At 43.5% G+C, this 23,080-nt stretch overlaps 1 protein-coding gene across 1 annotated transcript in view; it reads right to left on the minus strand.

Moving 5' to 3' along the window:
* STAB2 (stabilin 2) overlaps positions 1 to 23,080 on the minus strand; it is a 136,989-nt gene that overhangs the window by 72,710 nt on the left and 41,199 nt on the right. The window contains exons 16-27 of the mRNA XM_039877947.1: positions 20,136 to 20,189; positions 19,753 to 19,833; positions 17,639 to 17,791; positions 14,744 to 14,806; positions 11,983 to 12,069; positions 11,033 to 11,119; positions 9,806 to 9,917; positions 7,192 to 7,372; positions 5,353 to 5,446; positions 3,988 to 4,146; positions 1,528 to 1,623; positions 850 to 945 (exon numbers count right to left, since the gene is read on the minus strand). Of these exons, the coding sequence (XP_039733881.1) occupies positions 850 to 945; positions 1,528 to 1,623; positions 3,988 to 4,146; positions 5,353 to 5,446; positions 7,192 to 7,372; positions 9,806 to 9,917; positions 11,033 to 11,119; positions 11,983 to 12,069; positions 14,744 to 14,806; positions 17,639 to 17,791; positions 19,753 to 19,833; positions 20,136 to 20,189 (1,263 nt within the window). The remainder of the gene's footprint in view (positions 1 to 849; positions 946 to 1,527; positions 1,624 to 3,987; positions 4,147 to 5,352; positions 5,447 to 7,191; positions 7,373 to 9,805; positions 9,918 to 11,032; positions 11,120 to 11,982; positions 12,070 to 14,743; positions 14,807 to 17,638; positions 17,792 to 19,752; positions 19,834 to 20,135; positions 20,190 to 23,080) is intronic.

Below are 23,080 nucleotides of genomic sequence, written 5' to 3' on the forward strand. Positions count from 1 at the left end.
AGCCTGAGAGAGGCTCTTAGTCTGGGTGGGGTGCAGGTCCTGGAGTTTGTTGACTTTGGCTGAGAGGAGGGACAGGAACCAACTGTAGTGAATTGAACAAAAAGCAACTGATGAGAAGATCTGCCAATTCACTTAATTTCTCATTTCAACAAATCTTTATACACAGTGGGAGTGAAGTAGAAAACAAGGCAAATTCTGCCTTTGAGAGTGTTTACAGTCCAGTGGAGTGGGAGATAAATGTATGAGCAATGACACTTTGGTGACGTGTACTGCACTGGTAGAATGCTCTACACTGGTGGTTAAATGCTTGGGCTCTGCACTTGGACATCCACAGGCTAGATTTCTCTCTGGAGCTGGGCGGTCTTAGGCAAGTTGGCTTAGCCTTTCAGTTTCCTCATCTATAAAATGGGGTTTAAATGGGGTGCTGCTGCATGTTAAGGACTTAGTAAGATGCCAGGTACACAGAGGTATTCACACACACATACGCACACATGCTCACACACACGTGTAAGAACAGGATGCTCTGGGTACCAACAGGAGGCCCACAGTCTGGACAGGAGCACCCAGATAGCTCAGTTAGTTGCCGATTTGGGAATAAAAACAGGTAGAATGGCAAGAAAGGGAAGCCAGAACTGCTTGATACACAGAAGGTGCCAAATAAAAGTTAGCTCCCTTTGGCCTGTAGAAAATTTGTGACCCACAGGGCACATATACCATCTGTGAGAAGCAGCTTGCTTCCTATAAGATCCCCTGAAGCAAATGGTTTGTGGAGCACCTGAAAGGCATCTTGACTAAGAACATTAAAAAAAAAAAAGAGTTTCATTCTGGAGTTCATCTTGGATGACTTACCACTGCTGCATTGCCATAGCACAGAAAGCCGTCTCCTTCATAGCCCTCTTGACAGACACAGCTCCAGATGCCAGAAGAAGTAAACTGACAAGTTGCCTGATAAAATGAAGGTGAAAGAAACGGTCCGATTTCCTAACTAAAGAGTTAGATATGAGTTACATCTGTGAGACATCGAGCCCCATCTAAGGTGAGAACTGCAAATTTGGGGCTGAAAGATGGTGAAAGTCACCCTTCAGTGTCGCAGTGTCAGGGTCCTGTCTGCATGTTTGGTGCAGCTATAACTTAATCACAATTAAATTCTATCTTTTCATCTCTGCCAGACTTAGCAGGTAAAGGTACAGGAAATACAGCTAATTTGAATTTCAGATAAACAAACACATTTTAGTATAAGTATGTCCCATATAATACTTTGGGACATACTTGTACTAGAAAAGGATTCATTTTGTATCTGAAATTCAAATTTAACTGGTGTCCTGTATTTTATCTGGCAATCATATGTTGGTTCTTCCAAGCTATGGATTGGACTGAAAGTTGCAATAACTACTCATATTCTACTTAGGGACTCCTTTGAAAGTAAGAGAGATTTTGTTCATTATTAGGCTCAGATAAGAAATAACCTAACTTTCTTTCTCAAGCACTTTATTTTTTAGTAAGGATAAAAGAAATCAGGTAACTCACCAGTGGATGACATTTCTCAGTTTGTTCTAAGCATGAAGTTATTGGTTCGCAGTCAATCCCATTGCCTCGAAATCCTTCCTTGCACTCACACTCATTCTATAATTCCAAGAACAGAGTCAAAGGGGATCGATTATTAAAAACAACAGCCTTCCATGCCATGCCTTCACGTGGCACTGAAAAATGAACTTTGGAAACCATGACTGTTTGGCTCTTCTTGAGAACAGCATTGATGTCTTTTATTTGTTAATACTTCAGATTCCAGAGCTGTTGGTCATTCATATTCTATGTTAAAATCTGCTAGTCTCTTGGTACTTTTATTTTGACTTGATTACCCTAGAGGGCCATATGGAGAGTCTCAGAGAACTTAGACTCTAAACAGTTTCATCACAGTGAAAAATTGGCCATCCATGTAAGAGGGAAAGGTTAAGTAAGTCACTTGGTGGAGATCCATGTATAGGGCCAGTGCTAGTCTACAAAGCACTCTGTATAGTTTCAGACAGGCATCCCTTCTGAGCAGGCAAATTTGAGGAAGGCACCGCCTCTACACGAACAACCAGTACCTCAGAATGCGACCTTATTTGAAAATAGGATGGTTATTAAATAATTAGCTCAGTCAAGAGGAGGTCATACTGGAGTAAAGTAGGTCCCTAATCCAGTATGACTGATGTCTTTATAAAAAGGGGAGATTTGGAGACAGACACACACACAGGGAGAATTCCACATGAACATGAAGACAGAAATCAGAGTGATGCATGTATAAGCCAAGGAATACTGATGCCAGCAAACCACCCAGAGCTAAGAGAAAGCCATGGAATAGATTTGTCTTTATAGACCTAGAAGGAATCAAACCTGCTGACACCTTGATCTTGGACCTTTAGCTTCTAGAACTATGAGACAATACATTTTTGTTGTTCTATGCCACCAAGTTAGTGATATTTGTTATGGCAGCCTTAGCAAACTAATACAGATACTGAGAAATATTTTTCTTTCTCAAATGCCATCTGGCAACTCAGATGAGTCAAAAATGAATGCGACTGCCAAATGCTTGGCGAGACATAAGACTGCAGAGATTTTTTGTGATTAAGACTTTTCCATGGCTGCAATCCTGGTAACAGTTGTCATCACCTCCCCCAGAGTCAATCAGTTCTGAAGCGGTAGCTTACTCTACCTCCGTCTCCCTTAAATGAGGTTAAGTGAAAATGATCAATAAACTGTAGAGTGCTACAGAAATACAAAGTGTGGTGAAGGGTGGTGACTAAGAGGGCAGTTCTGGAGTCAGACTGTCTGGGTGCAAATCTCACACCATGATTTACTTTCTGTGTGATGTGAGCAAAGTATTTAGCCTCTCCATGTTTCAATTTTCTCATTTATAAGATGGAGTAATAACAGTATCTGCATGGTAACAAAAGCAAAAATAAACGAGTGGGAAAACATCAAACTAAAAAGCTTCTGCACGGCAAAAGAAACCATCCACACACTGGAAAGGTAACCTATTGAATGGGATGAAATATTTGCAAACCATATATATGATAAGGAGTTAATATCCAAAGGGGTTAGTAAGGGGTTAATATAAGGAACTCATACAACTCAATAGCAAAAATACAAACAATCTGATTAAAAAAATGGTTGGAGGACATGAATAGATGTTTTCCCGAAGAAGACATATGGATGGCCAACAAGTATATAGAAAGGCACTAAACATCACCAATCATCAAATCAAAAACATTATGAGATATCGCCTCACACCTTTTAGAATGGCTATCATCAAAAAGACAAGAAATAACAAGTGCTGATGTAAACTGGTGCAGCCACTGTGGAAAAAAGTACGGAGGTTCCTCAAAAAATTAAAAATAGAACTACCATATGATCCAGCAACCCCACTTCCGGGTATTTATCTGAAGTAAACAGAACACTAACTTGAAAAGATATTTGCACCCACGTGCTTATTGCAGCATTGTTTACAATAGCTGATATATGGAAACAAGCTAAGTGATCATTGACGGATCAACAGATAAAGAAAATGTGGTACACATATACAATGGAATATTACTCGGCCATAAAAAATCATAAAACTTTACCGTTTGTAACAACATGGATGGACCTTGAAGGCATTAAGCTAAGTGAAATAAGTTCGATATAGAAAGAAAAATATGGTATGATCTCACTTATACATAAAATCTAAAAAAAAAAAAACACCCCAAATTGAGTTTATAGAAACAGAGAACAGATTGGTGGTTTCCAGAGCTGGGGGAATGAGTGTGAGTAAAATAAATGAAGAAGGTCAAAGGTGAAAAAAAATTACCTACATCATAAGTTTGTTGTGACAATTAATCTATTCTCACTGCCTCGAATGATAAAAAGGCTGCAGCAAATTCTAGCCAAACTACTTTTGTGTCTGGACGGGAAAAAGCCATTGCAGAAATTCTGCTTCCTCTTTGCTCTCTACTACATCACACCTACCTGCCCAGGGCCTACGTACAGACAGGTAGCATTGTCGTGGCAGCTGCCAGCACCGGGCAGCAGGCAGTTGTTGATCTCTGAGCAATCTCTTCCATTCCCGGTCCATCCCTGCTGGCACACGCAGCTGTGGGTCCCCGTGCCAGTTTTGATGCATTCTGCCTGCAGGAGGAAAAGAAGCAAAACTTCAGAAACCTCAGTCCACCTACGTGATTCCAAAAGCAAAAAAGGAGTTAAGTGGAAATGATTAAAACACACATTTGCATTGAGATCAATGGAAAAGATGAGATGGTTTAAAGAGCAAAATTGCTTCGAGCTGGCCAGCTATTGGTGACCACCACTAACATCGTTGTCATTTTATTGAGCTGGGGACTATTTTTAATGTTTTATAGGTGTAAACCACTATCCTGAGGAAGGTACTATTATTATCTCTGTTTTATAGATGAGGAAACTGAGATTGAGAAAAGTTAAGTAACTTGCCCAACGTCACGCAGCTACGAAGAGGCACAAAACCAGGGCTACATGATGCTGAAGCCCAGGCCACCAATCACTGTGCCAAGTCCAGCCTCTTGGGTGAACATACCAGGCGGGTGAAGGACAGGTGAGAGGGAGAGAGGTGGAAGGGAAGTTGCTGAGATGGGGCTGTGTGAGTGGCTGGAGCTGGTCTGAGGGGAGTCTGGGGGGCGGGGGCGAGGCATTTGCATCTGATTTCATCCTCAGAGCCAGAGGAAGTTATTGAGGGGCTTTCAGCACGGGAGAGACATGATCTGATCCACTTTGAGCCACTCTGGCTGTGGGGGGACAATGAATGTACTGTAGGTGGGCCAGAGAGGCAGCAGGAAGACCAGTCATTGAACTATGGGTAAGGAATGAGGGGACTAGGGCAGGTGGTGGTGGTGACATTTGAAAGGTATTAGTGAAAGCAACGGTGAGTTTGGGCTACACTCCTGACAATAATAGAACTTAGGGCAAGTCACTTAATTGTCCCCAAGCCTCCATTCCCTAATCGGTAAAATGGGGATGACAAAATCTGCTCCATGGGGCTGGTGGGAGGAGCAAATGAGATTGTATACATTAAAGCCCCTTGTAAACTATAGCATTTGAATCAAGAATTTATTGCTAATGATCTCGATATCTGCTTCTCAGGCTGCGTTTTTAAGAGCCCACCATCTCCCTGACATGTGCACCTGGGGCACCCCCTGCGCGTGTGGATTTAGGAAGTGGAGCCTCCCAGAAGGCACCGGGCATGGTCTTTAAAATGCGAGGTTCAGACAAAGAAATGAAAAGACATCAGACGCTGCCTTTTGGAAGGCCTTGCCTCAGGACTTCCAAACACCCAGGCAGCTCGAAAATGAAGACCACACTCACGTTGCGGCTGCAGCCCCCAAGGGTTAATCCTGAGCAAGGGTCTGACTCCGAGCAGAGGCTTCCGTCCCCTTCGTATCCAGCTTTGCAAACACAGCTGCCAAGAAGAGGAGTGCACAAAGTCAGCCCCCCAATTATAAGCACCAACCACCCAGAAGAGGGCCAGCTGGCCAGGGGTGAGCCAGTTCATGGCTAAGCGGCTTGACAGTTTGCCCTACTTGGGGGACCCAGTGTACCGAAGTGCCCACGGGCATTTTTGGGGTCTGCAGTCTGACAGACATAGGTGGGAATCCAGGCCTCACCTCTCAGCAGTCGTGAGACCCTGGGCCAATCCCTTAACCTCTGGGAGACTTTGTTTCCTCATCTGGAAAATAGGTCTAACCACACCACCTCCCTCAGAAGGCCATGGGGAAGATGAAATGAGCTAAAGCACGTGGAGCATTTAGGCGAGCGCTTGTACACATCTGCACCTTATAAGGCTCAACAGCTGGCAGCTTTTCTGCTCATAACTCTAGTTATTATCTCTGGTTCATCAGAGAACAATTCTACCCTCTCTTCTATGAGACAGTTCTTAAAATATGGAAAATGAGACCTCCTGTTTCTTTTCTAGTCCCTCAGGTTGTGTGTGTGTGTGTGTGTGTGTGTGTGTGTGTGTGGTGCGTGTCCAAACCCAATATTCTCGGGTGCCTCATCCCCTGCGCTGACATAGTTTCCTGACCCCTTACCCTCTCACACACTCCTCTCAAAATGTTCTACTATGGTACTTTCACAATTACTTGGGGGCTGTTGGTTCAACCAATATTTACTGAGTGCCCTATGATAGGTAATGGGATACCTTGTGTCTCCATAATACTCTTATGTCACTATTGCAAATTGTGTGTCAGAAAAGGTAAAAAATTTTTTTTCATGTATCAAGGGACTAAATACTTTATCTGGTGCCCAAATGAAGACATAGGTTGACTTGTTCCAACCCTGTTTAACTTGTCTAAGCTTATGTAGTATCTACAGAACCACATCGATAGTCCTTTGTGGGTGATTTAAGAGGTTTTAAGGACAATTACTTATGGGCTTTGCCTTATACTCCGATGTAGATCCTAACTCCTTAGGAAGAGAGAAGATAGTCTCTGGCCCATGCCAGAGTGGGGGAGACAGACCATAAATAGGTAAGCAAATAATTATGTAATTACAAATGAAGGGTGCCGTAAAAATAAGGCCAAGAATTCCAGACTTTCTTTGCATTTTCCAGGATATTTTTTGAGTGGTTACTGACTTTGAACCAGATATGCCTGCAGAGGAAATCTCTCTTCAAGCGTTCTGAATATGTTAGATGGTACTAAGGAAACAAATAACGACCCAGTGACGGACCCAATTTCCTGTAAGGTACCTCTAGCAGGGGAGTAATTCATAATGGCCTTAGGAAGTAAGGTGTTTTTAAAGGGTTGGAAAGTCGGTGGACAAAACTTCACTTCCTTCACGAGTGATGATACTTGCAGTTTCCATTGAACACCTATGACGTGGTAGCCCTGGCGCTGGGTGCTTTTACCTTCGGTTTTTCTAGTGTCCGCAATTGCCCTGCTACGTAGGCAACGTCACCCTTATCGTACTGATGGGGAAAGTGAGTGTCAGAAAGGTTAAGTAACATGCTCGAGGTCACACAGCTGGTACGTTTCAAAGGAGAAATGCTGGAGTTTGAACCCAGCTCTTCTGAGGTTTTCTCTCCACAAAAACCACACTGGCAGCTGGGGAGAACAGGCCTTAGTATTTGCGTTGGGTCCGTCAGCAGGTAACACAGTGGCTATGGGCCATTAAGGGCGGTGCCCCTCCTCCAACCCATAGACCTACCTCGCTGTCCCATTGCTGTATTCACAAGTGGCGTGGATGTGACAGAACTGCACGTAGGGCCCACAGGCTGAGGTCTGCTTGTGGCAGAATCTCCCAGTGGAGCCGTCTCTGCATGTGCCAGCGAGGCAGGCTCCATCACTGTCAATCCTGTTATCACATGTTCCATAAATGCAGAGACATTCTGAAAGGGAACAAAGAGAGACATTCAGGGTTTGGAGACAAGCGTAGGCTTGGGGGACATGGAGCATGGAAGGCCACCTCCCCTCACCCCTCGTTCACTCCTGTCAGAGCAGAACCTGGGGCTGAGCAGAGGAAGGCTCTGGATGCTATTTTGTAGGGTCTCAAGTGTTTCTCGGAATGCTTGAGACAGCTCTTGGTGAGCTTGACTGTCCCATCAAGGATGAGAAAAACTTGGTCTCAGGGCTGCTTTCTACGTATGTGTGTGAGGTGTGGTGGGGAGGGTGGGTTGTGATACTGTGAAAGAAGCCAAGGAACTCAATTTTTATCTTCTTTGTGGTTGGAGACTTTAGTCTGGAAATTTCTCATCTTTTTGTGAAGACACTCTGGCAAAATAGAAGTAGTTTCTCCTGCTGGCATGATCTCTGATGCGTAGCTTACATATTTGTTTTTCACTCTTCATCACAGTAAACCAATGATAACGAGTTGCCTACCGACCTTGTTCTAGGTATCGGGCCAGCTTTTAACTTATACTATCTCATGAATAGCCTCAGAAATAAGTATCATCCCCATTTTCCAGATGAGGAAACTGAAGCCCAGACAGGTGAAGCAAATTGCTTAACTAGTTGCTAAGTTCCCAAGCATGGACTTGAACTCCAGCCTTCAGAGTCCATTTCTTTTAGTGACCATGTGTCAGGACAGCAAATCAGTAAATTCACTGGCATTTCCACATGTCTGTTGTCATTTTTAACTTTAGCTGCTTACTTTGCTTTTGATTATAGGTATTTAAAAATTGCAGCATGAGCCAGCTCATCAGACTCAGGCTCCTATGCGCACATGTGTGAATGATTCTCAAAGGCAGGTGGCAAAGATTTGGAGGCTTGAATATGATCAGAAATGAAGGAATCTGTGGTTTTGCCCCAGAAAGGACCGATGGGAGAAAAATTAGTTTGGGTGCTTGGAGCCAACATCCAGGAAAGTAAAAGAGAAACAGTTCGAGGGCTGGAAAAGCATGACTGGATTGAAAACAAAAAGGACTTTTCATAAACTTTTAAGCAAGTCAGGGATTAATTTGCAAGAAGCAAGACCTCAGAAAGGAGGGTCCCCTGCCTGAGATGGTGGAGTGAGAAAGATTCGAGTAAGAAGCCCAACACCATTGCCCCAGCCCTGGCAGCCTGACCCAATTGTCCTCATAAAAATGCCGACATTGGCAGGCTTTGGCATAAATCCTGCTTGTTTTTCCTCAGAAACCCTATTTGGCAAAAAAGAATACTGGACTACGATCAACAGCCCTGATTCTACTGTGCTCTGGCTTCTTGTCCATCTTAAGAGGTAGTCGTGAAGATCAGGTAAGGTAGGGGAAGGGAAGGGTTGTGCATTTCAAAACAAGTGAGTGAACGGAATAGTAATAGTAATAAGAATGGCTTTATTTACTGATTACTTGGTAGGTGCAGGCTCTGTGCTAACGCCCTAAATTATGACCTAACTTAATCAATGATCTATGAAGTGGGTACCAGTATTATCTCTATTTTATAGATGGGAAAATCGAGGCTCGATGAGAGATTTTTTTCTAAGGTTGTACAGTGAGGATTTAACTTCAGCTGGGTTTGACTCCATAGCCAGCTCTGATCTCTTTCTTTTATTCTGTCATTTAAGTTCTAATCCTAACTTAGAAGTGTGTTATCTAAATATATTTACATATATGAATATATACATAATATCATTTTAAAGAACACAATGCATTTTCTCAGATTATATAACTGCATTTTTTTTAAATGTCTTGTGAAACTTTCGACATGTTCTACAAGCTTCCTGACATTTTTGTCACTGAACAGAGAATAATAGCAACAGCAAAAATAATAATGTATGAAAATAAAGGCTAGCTTATTGGTAGTGCACACTACATGCAGGCATCGTTCCAAGGCAAGTGCTTTCCACTTATAACTTCAAGTACAAGGCGGTTAGTATTATTATCTCCATTTTAGATGAGGAAACTGAGTCCTAGAAGAGGTGTAGTAACTTGTCCAAGGTCATACATTTTGCAAAGGGAGAGCTGATGGAAGCAGACTGTTTGCAAGGCAGAGGGCAAGTCTGTTGCTACGAAACCCATTATCACTTCAGGAATGTGTGGAAACCTTGAGAGACTGATTTTCCAAGTGTGGTCCTTGGACCAGCAGTGGTCAGTCACCCCAGGGAACTTGTTGGCAATGCAAATTCTCAGACGCCACCCCAGGTCTACTGTCTCAGAAACTCTGCGTGTGGGGCCTGGTAAGCTGATATATGCTACAGCCTGAGAACCCAGCACTTGAGCAATGCCCTATAATGAGGCCATCACCAAGCAAAGGGCCCTGGACACCAGGCCTGCACCACAGACTTGCTGCAGTGCAGCGGGGATCCTGGATGAGGAGCAGAAGGAAGCTCTGAAAGTGCCACTTACTTTTGTCACACCGAGGTCCATATTTATTGGGATCCGAACAGAACTGACACTGGGAGCCTTGGAAGCCATCCTGGCAGATGCACGTCCCATTGCCACCAAGGCCATCTGCGCACTGAGAGCAAAGGCAGGCCCTGGGGGCCGTTAGGACAACACAAGCCCCTACGGGAGTCCCAGACCCTTTTGTTGCATGGCCCGACTTCTTTGAACTCAGACTTGATCCTGCTTGAACTGACTCTCTGGGACTATTTGTGGAAAATGGAGTCATGTTGGTATTAGGTGGGAAGCTCAAACAGGATTTAGAACTTTAGGGAAGTCATTCAAGGGAGCAGGGGAGAGTCACAGTGGTGAACTGGGAACCTTTCAAAAACGCTTACGGGATAGCGTGACAAGCCATTGACCCCCTGATTAAGGGCTGACCTTTCCCCCAGATCCTCACTTGCTCAGATCAGTGACTTTACACTGTACTGTTTCTTCCTGTACTGGAAAATATTTTTTCCTTCCCACCTCCCCAGCCATTTCAAGGTCAGATTTGTAATGATCGACATGCCCCAGAGCTGGGCTCGGGTACCTCCCTGACCACCCGGCTACAGCAGTTCATGCATACCAGCTTCACTGTAGCCTCCTCACCCGCGTGGGGTCCCCATCTGTGGTCATACAGGTTCCTTTCCTCTTGAAAGAAGCATGCGCTAGATACGGATTTCTTACAAGTTCAGGTCTATACTTTTCCTGTGTGAACCACAGCTACTTTTTTTTTTCTCCTTCATTTATTTAGCTCTGGCCTCCAAACTAGATAAATGAAGTGTTGGCCTTTACTTTTCAAAAGGTTTTGCAGACAGGTTAAAAAGAAAAAAGCAATCACTGGGCAGTGCTATTTTGTTAAATCATAAAATCTTAGTCTTAGAAGGAATCTTGACGATCAGGGCAGCCAACCCTGCTACCTCCCTTGGGAGGGGGTCCAGAGAGCTTTATTCAGTTGCCCGAGGTCATGCCGTCAGCAACAGAAAAGCAGAGACTAGGAGGACATCACTGCACCTTTCCCTCCACTCCCCTGCCCTGTAAGGTTCCTTCCAAAGCAGATATCTGTTTTTTCAGTAACTGATCTTTTACTCTTACTTCCTGGGAATAGTGGCTGGCATTGTATCATTTCTTGGTTCGATGGTTTTAAATATAATTTTTTGACTTGCGAAAGGTCAGCCTCAGCATTCATGAAAAAGTAAGCCTTATCACCTGTCCATTTCCCGAGCACGGGTTCGAGAAGCCTCCTGGACACTGGTTGCAGTCAGACCCATAGAAGCCTTTGCAGCACTTTGGTACCTGAGAAACAAAATGTGCATGGCCCTTGGGAACCCAAGGCAGAGTGCCCATCCCTCAAAGGAGATAGTATTTTAATTTCTATTATTATCATAAATAGCATTAGCCCCGGCCCCCTTTATGAGCTAGACTTTTTCTTTGGCAGATGACAGCATGGCTAGTGCCCAGCCATCTGTTCACCACAAATCTACTGAGGGCCGACCATGGGGGCCAGCCTGGCTCTGGCACCACGTGAACAAGACAGACGAAGGCTTGTGCTCACAGGGTCTATGTTCTATCTAACCAGGAAGAGACAGTAAATAAAAAAGGGGAAGAAACAGAGGGAGAAGAAGAAGGGTGGTCAGTGCTGGGAAAACAGTGAGTGGTCAGTGCTGGGAAAACAAAATACCATAATAAAGTGGCGGCAGGTGGCGACAGAGGTGGGGGAGACTGGGGAGGCCACTGTGGATTGGGTGGAAGTGACAGTTAAATGGAGACTTGAAAGATGACTCAGCCCCAAGAGAATCTGGAGGAGCATTCTGAGGTTGGGAATGGCCGCTGTGCACACTCTGAGATGGGGTTGAGGGTGAGAGACAGGTCAGCGACAGAGGGTGGGCCGTGGTGGTGGGGGGGTGGGGCGTCAAGAGTGTGGACTCTATGTTAAGAGTGATAGGCCACCATGGGAGGGGTGGACACGGGGAAGGGGGTGGCCTGGCTGCCACAGAGAGAATCTGCCCTTCAACGGCCTTGCAGTAAGGCATTGACAAGGCCCACAGGCAACCCGTGGCTGCACAGAACCTCGGGCCCAAGAGCATGGCCCCATCCTGCTGGCTTCTGTGTGATCACTGGTGGCCTGGATGAGGGCTCCGGCCACACACCCTCCTCACCTTCACAGTGGCATTGCAGTATTTGGCACAGCCACTCTTCAGGCTCCTTGTTTTGCCGGTGTAGACGCATCTGTGTGTGAAAAGTGCCTGGAAGAAACCAATGAGGAAACGCATTGCAGTCTGCTTCGAGGTCCTCTGGGCATTCCTTGGCTTCTACATACACTAGATGTTCTACTTCCATGTCACCAACGACATTAGGAAGCTGCTCCAGACACCAGCACATGTGGGTCCTGGTCAGAGCTTGGTCACCATCTTTAGGTACTCCGCTTCCTCGTTGGTAGAATACAGGCCAGGGTTTGCATGGCGCAGGACACGAGTATCTTTCTGCCCCTTCTCATGCAGTGGCAGATACTGCTAATCGATCAAGGAACACGGTCCTGTCCATTCTAGATATGGCTTAGTCTCCCCTTTTAATGAACTGCCACCCCTAAGCTCCTCTTATATAGAAATTTTGGAGTCAGTAAAGAGTCTATTTCTAATTTATAGAGAGAGCCATCAAAAAGACTAGAGAGAGTCTGAGTTTTTCTCTCAGGAGTAGGGGATAGGGGACAGATTTAAGTGCATCGTTCCATTCTCTAACTCCCATGTCCACTTATAATTACCTAGAACTATAATGTATTGGGAACTTACTAGGGCCAGACACCTTGCACAAATGAGGTTATCGATCTTCAACTCCATGTGGATATTTTTCATCCTTTTTTACAGATGAGAAAACTGAGGCCCAAATAGGTTAAATCACTTTTCTAAGGAACACAGGTAGCAGATGGCAAGTTTGGAGAATGGGACCTGCCTTACCACCTACCAACTTTAGGATATCACAGGCAAGTCATGTCGTCTCTGTGGGCCTCCGCTGCCTAATCTGTGAAATGGGACAATAATACTGATTTCAAGTTTTGTCTTAAGCATTAGTCCCTGGTTCTGATTTTATGTAATATAAATGTTGATGTTGAGCTTATCCCTTCATTAGGCTCTTGTTCAAGAAGATGGTATGAGAATTTCACGAACTATAAAACCCTAAAATCTGAGATATATTTGTTGAGGAAGGAATATTTGGTTCTTTCGTTGGGTCGGAGAATAATTAACCACGGTAGATCATGGGAGCATAGGAGAGGCAGTTTTGGGGGATTTTGGGCTCCAACCCATGTGTCTCATTACTTTCTTTCCTCTCTTTTCCCTCCTTCCTTGGGGTGAGGCAAGGTGGGATCATGGTCCTGCCACGGGTTAGCAGAGTGACCTTGTGCGAGGTGTTTTATGTTACTCTGCCTCAATCCTCCCATGACACACCGTCATGATGATAATATACCTACCTCAAAGGTTTGCTGCATAAAGCATTTTGAACCACGTCTGGCACAGAGCATCACAGCCGCTGTGATGCTAGCCAATGCGATGTCCTATTCCTCCTCCCTCTCCATATCCCCTGGTTGAGAGCATGCTGAAGGACTCAGGGTTTCACTAAGCAAAATAAATATCTGAACACCTGTGTCTATTTAATATTCATGTGTTGCTTTCTTAAATGCTTCACGATAGGACTGCATTAAAGAGCCCATCGCCTTCCTTAGTGACTTATTCTAGTCTTGAATGAAACTTCTGGTTGGGAGTTTCCTTCTTAGGATGAACTTATAGGCAGAGATTTCTATCAACTTTATCTCAGGACGCTTTGCTTTTTGCATGAATACGTGGCATACAAATTATAAATTATTATACAACTGTCTGTCTTCCTTGTTAGATCAAAGCCTCTCAAGACAAAATCAAAATAAAACAAACTGTATCTTATTCATCTTTTCGCCCCTAGAACTAGCATTATAGTCCTCAATAGACGTGTGTGGAATTCAATCAAACTTGAAAGGTTTTGATGGTTCTGGTGCCATTTCCTTGATATTTCTCTCTAGAACAATGCTTGAGAAGAGCAAATATGAATAAAAGGTGACAGAATACGCCATTCCAAAGTATGCCACTTTGGCATGAGGATTATTTTGAGCTAAAGGTAACTGAAAAACAGTAGGTACAAAAGGGACACTTCAATCTCTCCTTTTCTTTCTGAAAACAGGGGATAAAACTTCCTGTATCAAGAGAAAAGGAATATCTTGTCACCATGGACAGGCGGCTGAAGCCAAGAAAGATCTGTACAAACAGGTCCTGTTAAAATAACTGATCTTCCTTTAGCCTTCCCATACGTTTTAGTTACTTTTCCAAAATTGCCTCTCTTTGTTCATCCTCAACCTGCTGTATGAGCACTGGGTTTTGCTACTTCTCTAGGTCTTCATTCTCCTATGGGGGCTCCCCTGTAGGTGTAAAATTCTGTATGCTTTTTTCCTGTTGATCTATTTTATGTTGACTTAATTCTGAGGCCCGAGTAGGGAGGTAAAGTTTTGCCTCTTAAATAAAACGTTGAATTTTATTTAAGAGGGAAAAGTGGAAAAGGAATAAACTTGACAGAATGGCTACTTGATTTATACATTGTGCTTAGGTTTTTACTCTTTGCTAAGTCTGTTGCTGTGGTTATTATTATTATTATTACTTAACAGATATAGGAAATTAGTGTGAAAAGGTTAAAGCAACTTACTTAGGGTTCACGAGCAAGGATTTAAACATGGATCTGTGGGTTGTCTTTTTTACCATCCCTCACATAGAAGGCTAAGAGCCAATCTTATATTACCCCAGTTGGAGTTAATATCTTTTAAGAGAAAGGTAGAAAGGATGAGAAACCACAACAGTAAAGTTGCTTGGGTGATGTGTGGTTTCGTGAAGCTGTCACACTCACTGTGGGCTCGGAGTTAGCAGGACATTTGCTCCAGTGCACCAGAGAACAGCTTACACAAGTGCCCTGGAAGAGAAGATGGCAGATCAGTATAGGTGCCCTTGTAGGAGGGAGCAGGGGACTGCTCTCTCTGGCCTCACACTTCCTCTCTGAGAAGGGGGTTCCACTAGAACAACACTTCTGGTCTCCCTCCCACTCCCTACTGACTACTCCCCACCCTGCTCAGCTCCCTCATCTCCTTCTTTTAGGGTCAGACTGTTCACAAGCCTCAGGCTTGTAATCGACTCTCTGCTGCATAGAGAGGCATTTGACCTTGAGGGGACATTGTAGTTGTCCACCTGTACCAAGGATGAAGGATTAGGATGAAGTCTTTGTTCTCCAATGAGCTTAGCAGTAATGAGGCTAAACCCTGAATCTCTGCTTTCAGTCTCCTAGACTTCTTTCTCCACTGGTTCTGAATTCAAGGGGAAGGCAAGGGGAGTGTATATCCAAATCTCTCCAGATCCATTCTCTGACCTTCTATACTGGGTCCTGTGCTCCAGAAAATAGACTTCGAGAGATGATCTCTCAGGCTCCCTTGTATGCTTCCATTGGATCTTGGCTAATGGGAGGCACTAGCAGGAAATTGGTGGGGAGGAGGAGAGCAAGGTCAAAGTATTTTTTCCCTGCTCTCTCTCTGCTTAGGGGACATCCCCACAGCTCCTAATGATTGTCACTTCTTCTACTCTTCCCACTCCCACTGGGTTCCGGTAACTCTACTCCCCATCCCGCACTCCACTCCCCATGACTCCTTGGTCCTGGGGGCAGTAATGGTTTCCCGCCATCGCCTCTCCCTGGGTGCCTCAGCATAACTTGTTCTTTTTCTTAGCCCTGCCTATCTCTCTGTAGTAGCTTCTTCATTAAAGTCTCCCCATTTGAACCATTGAAATAAATTCTGTTTCTTGCAGGGACCCTAGACACAAACAAGTACAGGGTGCTCTTTATTAAACCTCTAAAATCCAAACACACATGCCCCCAAATCCAAACATACATGCCCAAAGGCAGCTATGGGTTCAGCCTGGTGAAAACTGAGACTTCCAGAAGGTGCCAGCAGTTTCTATTCTTTGCTAGCCCTAAATACTTTCCAGAGAATGCATTTGTGCTTTTAATAGACTTAATCAAAAATACCGTAAACCATACAGAGCAGATAGATTTGACTAAACCCAGAGAAAATAGTAGAGGATTCCATTCCAAGGCAGCTATTGGGGAGCTCTATTTCCAATCTAATCAAAATCCTTTTGGCTATGGCACAAACCCACATCTTGATTCTGTTCTTGGGATAGATGGAGAACAAGCTTTTGAATAACTTGGAACCAGGCAACCTGCAACAAGGCAGGCACTTAGGGTTGTCCTTTTCCCTCCACAGACTTCGTTCCTTGAACTTGAATGGTGGATGCTTAGGGTGGGAAAGCCCTGAAGGAGTCTAACTGTTGACTTCTATTGACCCTTTTCTGCAGAGGCCCTATTTTCTGACTATTTTTATCTTTGGGCCAGGGGATGAGACTATTGTCATGTGTCCTGTTCTGAAATTCATCCTGGTCAAAGCCAGGTGATGTACCTGCCAGTATTTATTTCAAGGATGGAACCAAACATAAATCACTGCCAGGGACTGGCTGGGAAAGTGACCAAGTTTCTGCCTCTCTTAAAAAGTGGTGCTCAAAGTTGAATCAAATCCCCCAGACGGTATGTGACTGGCATGGAGGATTAGTACCATCTCAGTGGCCTAAAACATATCAGAGACATTATATCAATTAAGAAATCCGGAATCAAAGGAATCAGCCACAAGCCTGTGCCAGGTGCTCAAATAGCTATTTCTAGCTTTCATGACAAGAAGAAGGATCAATAAAATAAAATCTATAAGATGAGGCCATTATTCCTTGTTCAATTCCTATATTCCAAGGATATTGTGAGAACAATCATTGAAGTATTATCGAGGTGTCTTAAAAAATACCCAGATCTATTGTTGCTGTAATTTTAGGGTGTTGTTTCCATGGGAACAGAAAGATCACATGTACAGCAATGTTGAAATTTGGGGTGCTCTGATTAAAACCAGCTGAGCCAAAAAGTTGCTATGAAAACAGGAAAGGCCATTAAAACACACAAGTTCATAAGCAAACAGAAAGTTTGGTATTCAAAAAGAAGTACAAAAAGACAATTGATGGGTTAGGCCAGAGTATTCACCTGAGAAGAAATTCTATTTTAAATTCCTCTTAAAGTGTAGTGGGTGGAACAGTGTTCCCCTAAATTTATGTCCCCCTAAACCTCAGAATGCGATCTTATTTAGTAATTGAGTCTTCACAGATGTAATTAGTTAAGATGAGGTCATACAGGATTAAGGTGGGCTCTGCATCTAATGACTTGTGTCCTTACAAGAAGAGACGGGGACACGCAGTGACACACACAGGGAAGAAGACCATGCAAAGATGGAGGCAGAGATGAAAGTGATGCAGCCACAAGCCAAGGCATGCCCAGGATCGCTGGGAGGCGCCAGAGGCTGCAAGGGTCAAGGATGGATCCCCTCTCGGACCTTCAGAGGTGAGCATAGCCTTGCTCATACCTTGATTTCGGGCTTCAGCCCTCCAAAACTGCGAGAGAATACATTTCTGCTGCTGTAAGCCACTTCGTTTGTGGCAATTTGTTATGGCAGCTCTAGAAAACGAATACTCCTGCGCAGCACCTATCCCTGTGGGAACTCCCCCAAAGGAACCTTAGTTCACACCCGCCTCCTCATGAAGAAAGAAACCCCTCTGGGATGAGGCTCCTGTGGTAAAACTCTCTTTGTCAGCTTCCTCAGAACTGTGAAAGCAGAGAACATTGTCTGGTCTGTGGGGCCCTTATTTACCGTCCTACGTTTCTTACCAGTTTTATCTCTCTCTTTGTTTCATCACATCGGTGGGGCAGAATTGGGATGATGGAGGGAGGAATTAGAACTCCAGTGAGTGTGTAGATTCGGCCGTTCTTGGCAGTGACCTCAACTTCTTCCATCGCCACATCGTTTGCCAGAATCTGTCCCTGGAAAGAAGCAATGGCATCTTTCTTTCTGTACTGCAGGAGCACCAGTGGTCCCCCGGCAGGTCTGAACAGTGGCGACCTCACTAAAAAGCCTTCAACTTCACTCTTCATTGAGTGGAAGATTGTTATTTGAAGGGTTTTGCTGACAGGGAAAGATGAATCTGTAAAATGAATTCTCGACTGACACCAGGCAAGGATGTCCTTGCAGAAATGGTCCTTGCAGGTGCCAGACTGGGAAGAAGTATAATTAATTATTCCAGCTCTACAATATGTTTGCTATGAGACCCTGGGCAAATTCTTTTACCCCTGTGATGAAATGAGGATCCATTTTTTCAGATACACTTATTGATCTTGTATCGGGCTCCACTGAGGATATATTAGTGAACAAACCCAGACCAGTTCCTACTTATGTTGTAAAGTAGGGAGCAGAAAATGAAAACTAGTGAATTTCCCCCTAAATCTGCTCTACTTGCTATATTAATGGCAACTCCATCCTTGTGGCTGATCAAGTGAAAATCTCAGGAGTCATCCTTGGCTTCCTCTCTCTTCATTCCCCATCCAATCCATCAACACATTTTGTTGGGTCCACCTTCGAAATACCTTCAGGATCCAATCACTTCTAGCCATGTTCGTGCTACCACCTGGTCTGAGTCACCATCATTCTTCTCTTGGTTATGGTAATCGCCTCCGAACCAGTCTCCCAAACTGTGTGTCTGATCATGTCATTTCACTGCTCAAAATCCTCCAATAGCTTTTCATCTCTTTCCAAGTAAGAGCCTATGCCCTTACCCTGAGATCTTAGGCCCTGTGTAACCTGACCCCACTTCTCCTTCTCCCTCTTACTCCCTTGAGCTCCCCTCTGACCTCTCTCCCTTCGGCTCCCTCTGTTCCATCCGTAGTGACCTTGCTGTTCCTCAGCCAGGTCAGGCACACTCCTTGCTTTGTGCCTTTGCATTTACTGTTCCCTCTCCAGAATGCTGTTTATCCAGATAGTCACACTGCTTGTTCCTTCATTTCCTTCAGGTCCTCTGCTCAGGTGTTCTCTTATTCTCCATGAGGATTTTTTTTTTTGGCTACTTTATCTAAAATGTCAGCTCCATCTCTACTTTCTATACTCCTTCCTTGCTTTGCTGTTTTTCACCTCAGCACTTACTACTCTCTAATATATGATATATTTTACTTATTTCATTTGTTTATTGTCTAACCTCCTATTTACTAGAATGAAAGTTCCAGGCAACCAGGGACTTTTGCCTGCTCACAGGTCTACCTTCAGGACCTGAAATGGTGTCTGGCACATAGTAGGCAGGCAACAGATACTTGTTGAAAGGCTGAATGGTCATCATCATCACCATCAACAATGAATCAATAGGCGACATAACCTCTATGCTGCCAGGCTTTTGCTGATATTACAACCCCAGGGACTCAGCTGAATAATGTTCCCCCATTTGAGTTTCTTAAGTCAGTCACGTTCCCTCCCACTGCAGGGCCTTGGCACATGCTCTCCCTTCTGCTTGGAACGCTCTCATCTCTGCCCAAGTTCACTCTACTCATCCTTTGAATCTTGGCCAAAGCATCATCTCCTCACTGAGGACCTCTGGACCCTTACACTTGTTCTGATTCTTCTTGCTACATGCTCTCATGGCCCTCTTAACTTCCTCTTGGTGGCACTTATTACAATTGTAATTAAATAACTAATTGGTTTATACTCATTGTTTAAAGTCTCCCTTGTTGGGATGGAAGCCTGTCTTTTTCACTGCTTTATCCTTGGCATCTAGCTCAGACTCTCACACATATAATAATGGCTTAGCAGATATTTCCTGAAAGAAGCAACAAATGAATGAAATAATTGTAAAGAGTTTAAGCCTGTGCGTTAGTGTAGAGGTGGGAAAAGCCGAAGAAATATCATAAGAAGAACAAAAATGCACGCGAGTAACGATACCAGTGGTAGAACTTGTACCTACATTTTCGGTTGTTTTAAACTGGATGATCTGGTTGGCCATGCTCCTAATGTGAGGGGTCGAAATGAGGGAGGCCACTTCAAGCTGCAGTAAGAAATACAGAGACATTTAGAACAACACACGACGCCTTGCTTTCAGAAAATCCTCCCTGGAAAAAAACAGTCTGCAAGTTCCTGAAATAAATAATGGGAGCTTTGATGACATACATTTTTGTGGCTTTGAAGATTTCTTTGATAGCAGGCTCATTAATCATTGCTAAGGTATGCTCAGAACTACAGAAAAAGAGTAATTGTCACATATTTTCTAGTACCAAAATATTTCAGTTTAAGACAAGGTCATATATCTTGAAAGCAAGGGGGAAAATAGGGCAGGAAATGGGGGCCAACCTGGGTAAATGGGACAATGTGGTATCTGATGAGTTCTAGAAGCTTCCAAGATCCCTGCAAAGGAATTAAAATACTTTGTTAGTCAATGAAGAAAATATAACACTTCCTCTCCTTAAATGACTTTAGATACGTACTCAAGACAAATAAATAACCCACAATCTCTTTTTTTGGAAGTCCAGGGTGAGAAAAATTCCAGCCTCCAAATAACTAACTTTCATCAAATTCCTGCTCTGGCAGGGGCTGTTCTGAAACCATATGTGCACGTTTCGATCCTTCCGACAGCCCTGTGCAGCAGGGACTACCATTGACTCACTCTATATGTGACGGTACTGAGTTTTAAAGACATGTCCAAGGTCACAAAGCTAACTCAGGATATAAACCTGAGAATTAGCCCATGCTCTCAGAAATCACTCTGCTCCATTACCTCTCTGAATGTCTAATGCTACATTCCAAATTTTTTTAAGACAACCTTAGTTTTTGATTCTGTTTCACTCTTGCCAAAAATAAACATCTGCTTGTCAGATGACATACTGGTTATTTGGGAATATACAATCCTCGTTAGGGTTATCTGGTCAGGACAGTTTCCCTTCTGAGCTCCCATGGTATGTGGTCATCTCTCCTTTAAAGCCCTTTGCAAAGATTTCTCATGCTTCAGAAAACAGAAGCAGCAGTGCAGAAAAACAGGGTCTTGTGACTAAACACAGTATGAGTGGTCCCTGTAAGGGTGCCCTGGAGAAAGGGTACAGATTGAAGAGCACGGGGACCACTCTCTTTGGGGGAAGAAGGAGGTGGCAGTAGTGTTGGTCTGTTGCAGTATGCTGCAGTCTCCAAGCTGAGTCAGACCTGGAAGTTACAAGCTTCACAGCCTTTGAATTCTGCTTCTTAAGTGGCACAGCCATAGTTACAATGGCTTCATAAGGTGACGGATCACAAATCAAGATCACAGTAACTCTCAAGAGGTCGACCATTCTAGGGACGTGTTCTAACAGTGTGAGGTCCCAGGATGAAAGAAAACCCTGATGAACCTGAGTTCCATTCAGACTCTGTTCTGCATTTGGCCTTGGTCCACCTGTGAGGGGAATTACCTGTGAGCAGGGCGACCATATATTCTGGTTTGTCTGATACAACCCTGGTTTATTCCTATTGTTCTGGTAATTCTATTCACTCTCAAAAGTGTCCTGGTGTAAATGATAAAGTGAATGGCCACCATATCTATAAGTCAATAGCATTACATGCAGGGTATGGTTACCAAAAAGAATGTTGATGTTGACCACCAGTTAGTTATCCAGCCCGAGAAGTGATGCTTTCCATAGTACTGATACTGTAACTATGTGACTTTGAGCAAGTTACTTAGCCTCTGGATCTTAACCTCCCCTTATAGCTACTTTATAGTACCCAGAAGTGGGAATTGCAGGTGGAGGCAATGCTATAATAAGCTTGAGTGCTCAGTGGCAGAAAGGGTGAGAAAAAGTGGGGACCTCTGGGAAATGTCAGACTGACCTGGACTGCAAACTCCTGAAAGGCAGGGACCATGTCTTTCTGGCTTAGTAATCACTGTGTCCCCAGATGGCACAGTATGGGGTACATGGCAGGCCCTGCACAAATGTTTGTGCCAATAAGCCCACATATATATTGGCAAATAATTTTTGCTAAAGGAGTCAAAAACACACAGTAGAGAAAGAAAGCCTCTTCATTAAATGGTGTTTTTACTGGAAAGCCACATGCAAACAAATGAAACTAGACTGTTCTCGGTCACCATATACCAAAATTAATTCGAAAAGGATAAAAGATCTAAAATAAGACCTGAAACAATAAAATACATAGAAGAAAACATAAGTACCAAACTTATGGACCTTGATCTTAGAGAGGACTTTATGAATTTGACCTCAAACACAAGCGTAGTAAAAGCAAAAATAAATGAACAGGTTTATATCAAACAAAAAAGCTTCTGCACAGCAAAAGAAACCATCAACAAACAAAAGGACAAGTGATTGAATGGGAGAAGATATTTGCAAACAACACCTCCAATAAGGAGTTAATATCCAAAATATACAAAGAACTCATAAAACTCAACAACAAAAAAACAAACAATCCAATTAAAAAAGGGGAAGAGGACCTGAACTGACATTTCTCCCAAGACATACAGATGGCCAACAGACATATGAAAAAATGTTTAACTTCACTAGTAAGTAAGGAAATGCAAATCAAAGCCATAATGAGATACCTCCTTGGTAGAGCCACTATGGAAAACAGTACAGAGGTTCCTCAAAAAATTAAGAATTAAACTACTATATGACCCAGCAATCTCTCTTCTGGGTATCTACACCCCAAATTTGAAAACATTTATTCATAAAGATAAATGTACCCCTATGTTCACTGCCGCATTATTCACAGTGGCCAAGACAGGGAAACAGCCAAAGTGTCCTTCGACAGATTATTGGATAAAGAAGATGTGGTATATATGTACAATGGAATATTACTCAGCCATAAGAAGAGATGAAATACTGCCATTTGTGACAACATGGATGGATCATGAGAAAATCATGTCAAGCAAAATAAATTAGATGGAAAAAGTTGAGAACTGTATTATTTCACTCACGTGTGGGATATAAAACTGACAGCAACGAATGAGCAAACAATACAAACAAACAAAAACTCATAGACACAGACAATAGTATGGTGGTTACCAGGGAAAAAGCGGGGTGGGAGGAGGTAAAAGAGGGTAAAATGTGTCAAATATATGGTGATGGAAGGAGCCTTGACTTTGGGTGGTAAACAGACAATGCAATATACAGATGACGTATTCTAAAATTGGAAACTTGAAACATATATAATTTTATTGACCAATATGATCCTAATTTATTTAATATAACATATATAAATGAAGGGTTCAGAGGAAAAGAAAATTCCATAATTAGCTATCCTTCTCTTTACTTTAAGGCCGT

This window comes from Pteropus medius, unplaced genomic scaffold, assembly GCF_902729225.1.
Source record: "Pteropus medius unplaced genomic scaffold, Ma_sr-lr_union100, whole genome shotgun sequence".
In the NCBI taxonomy this organism is placed as follows: domain Eukaryota; kingdom Metazoa; phylum Chordata; class Mammalia; order Chiroptera; family Pteropodidae; genus Pteropus; species Pteropus medius.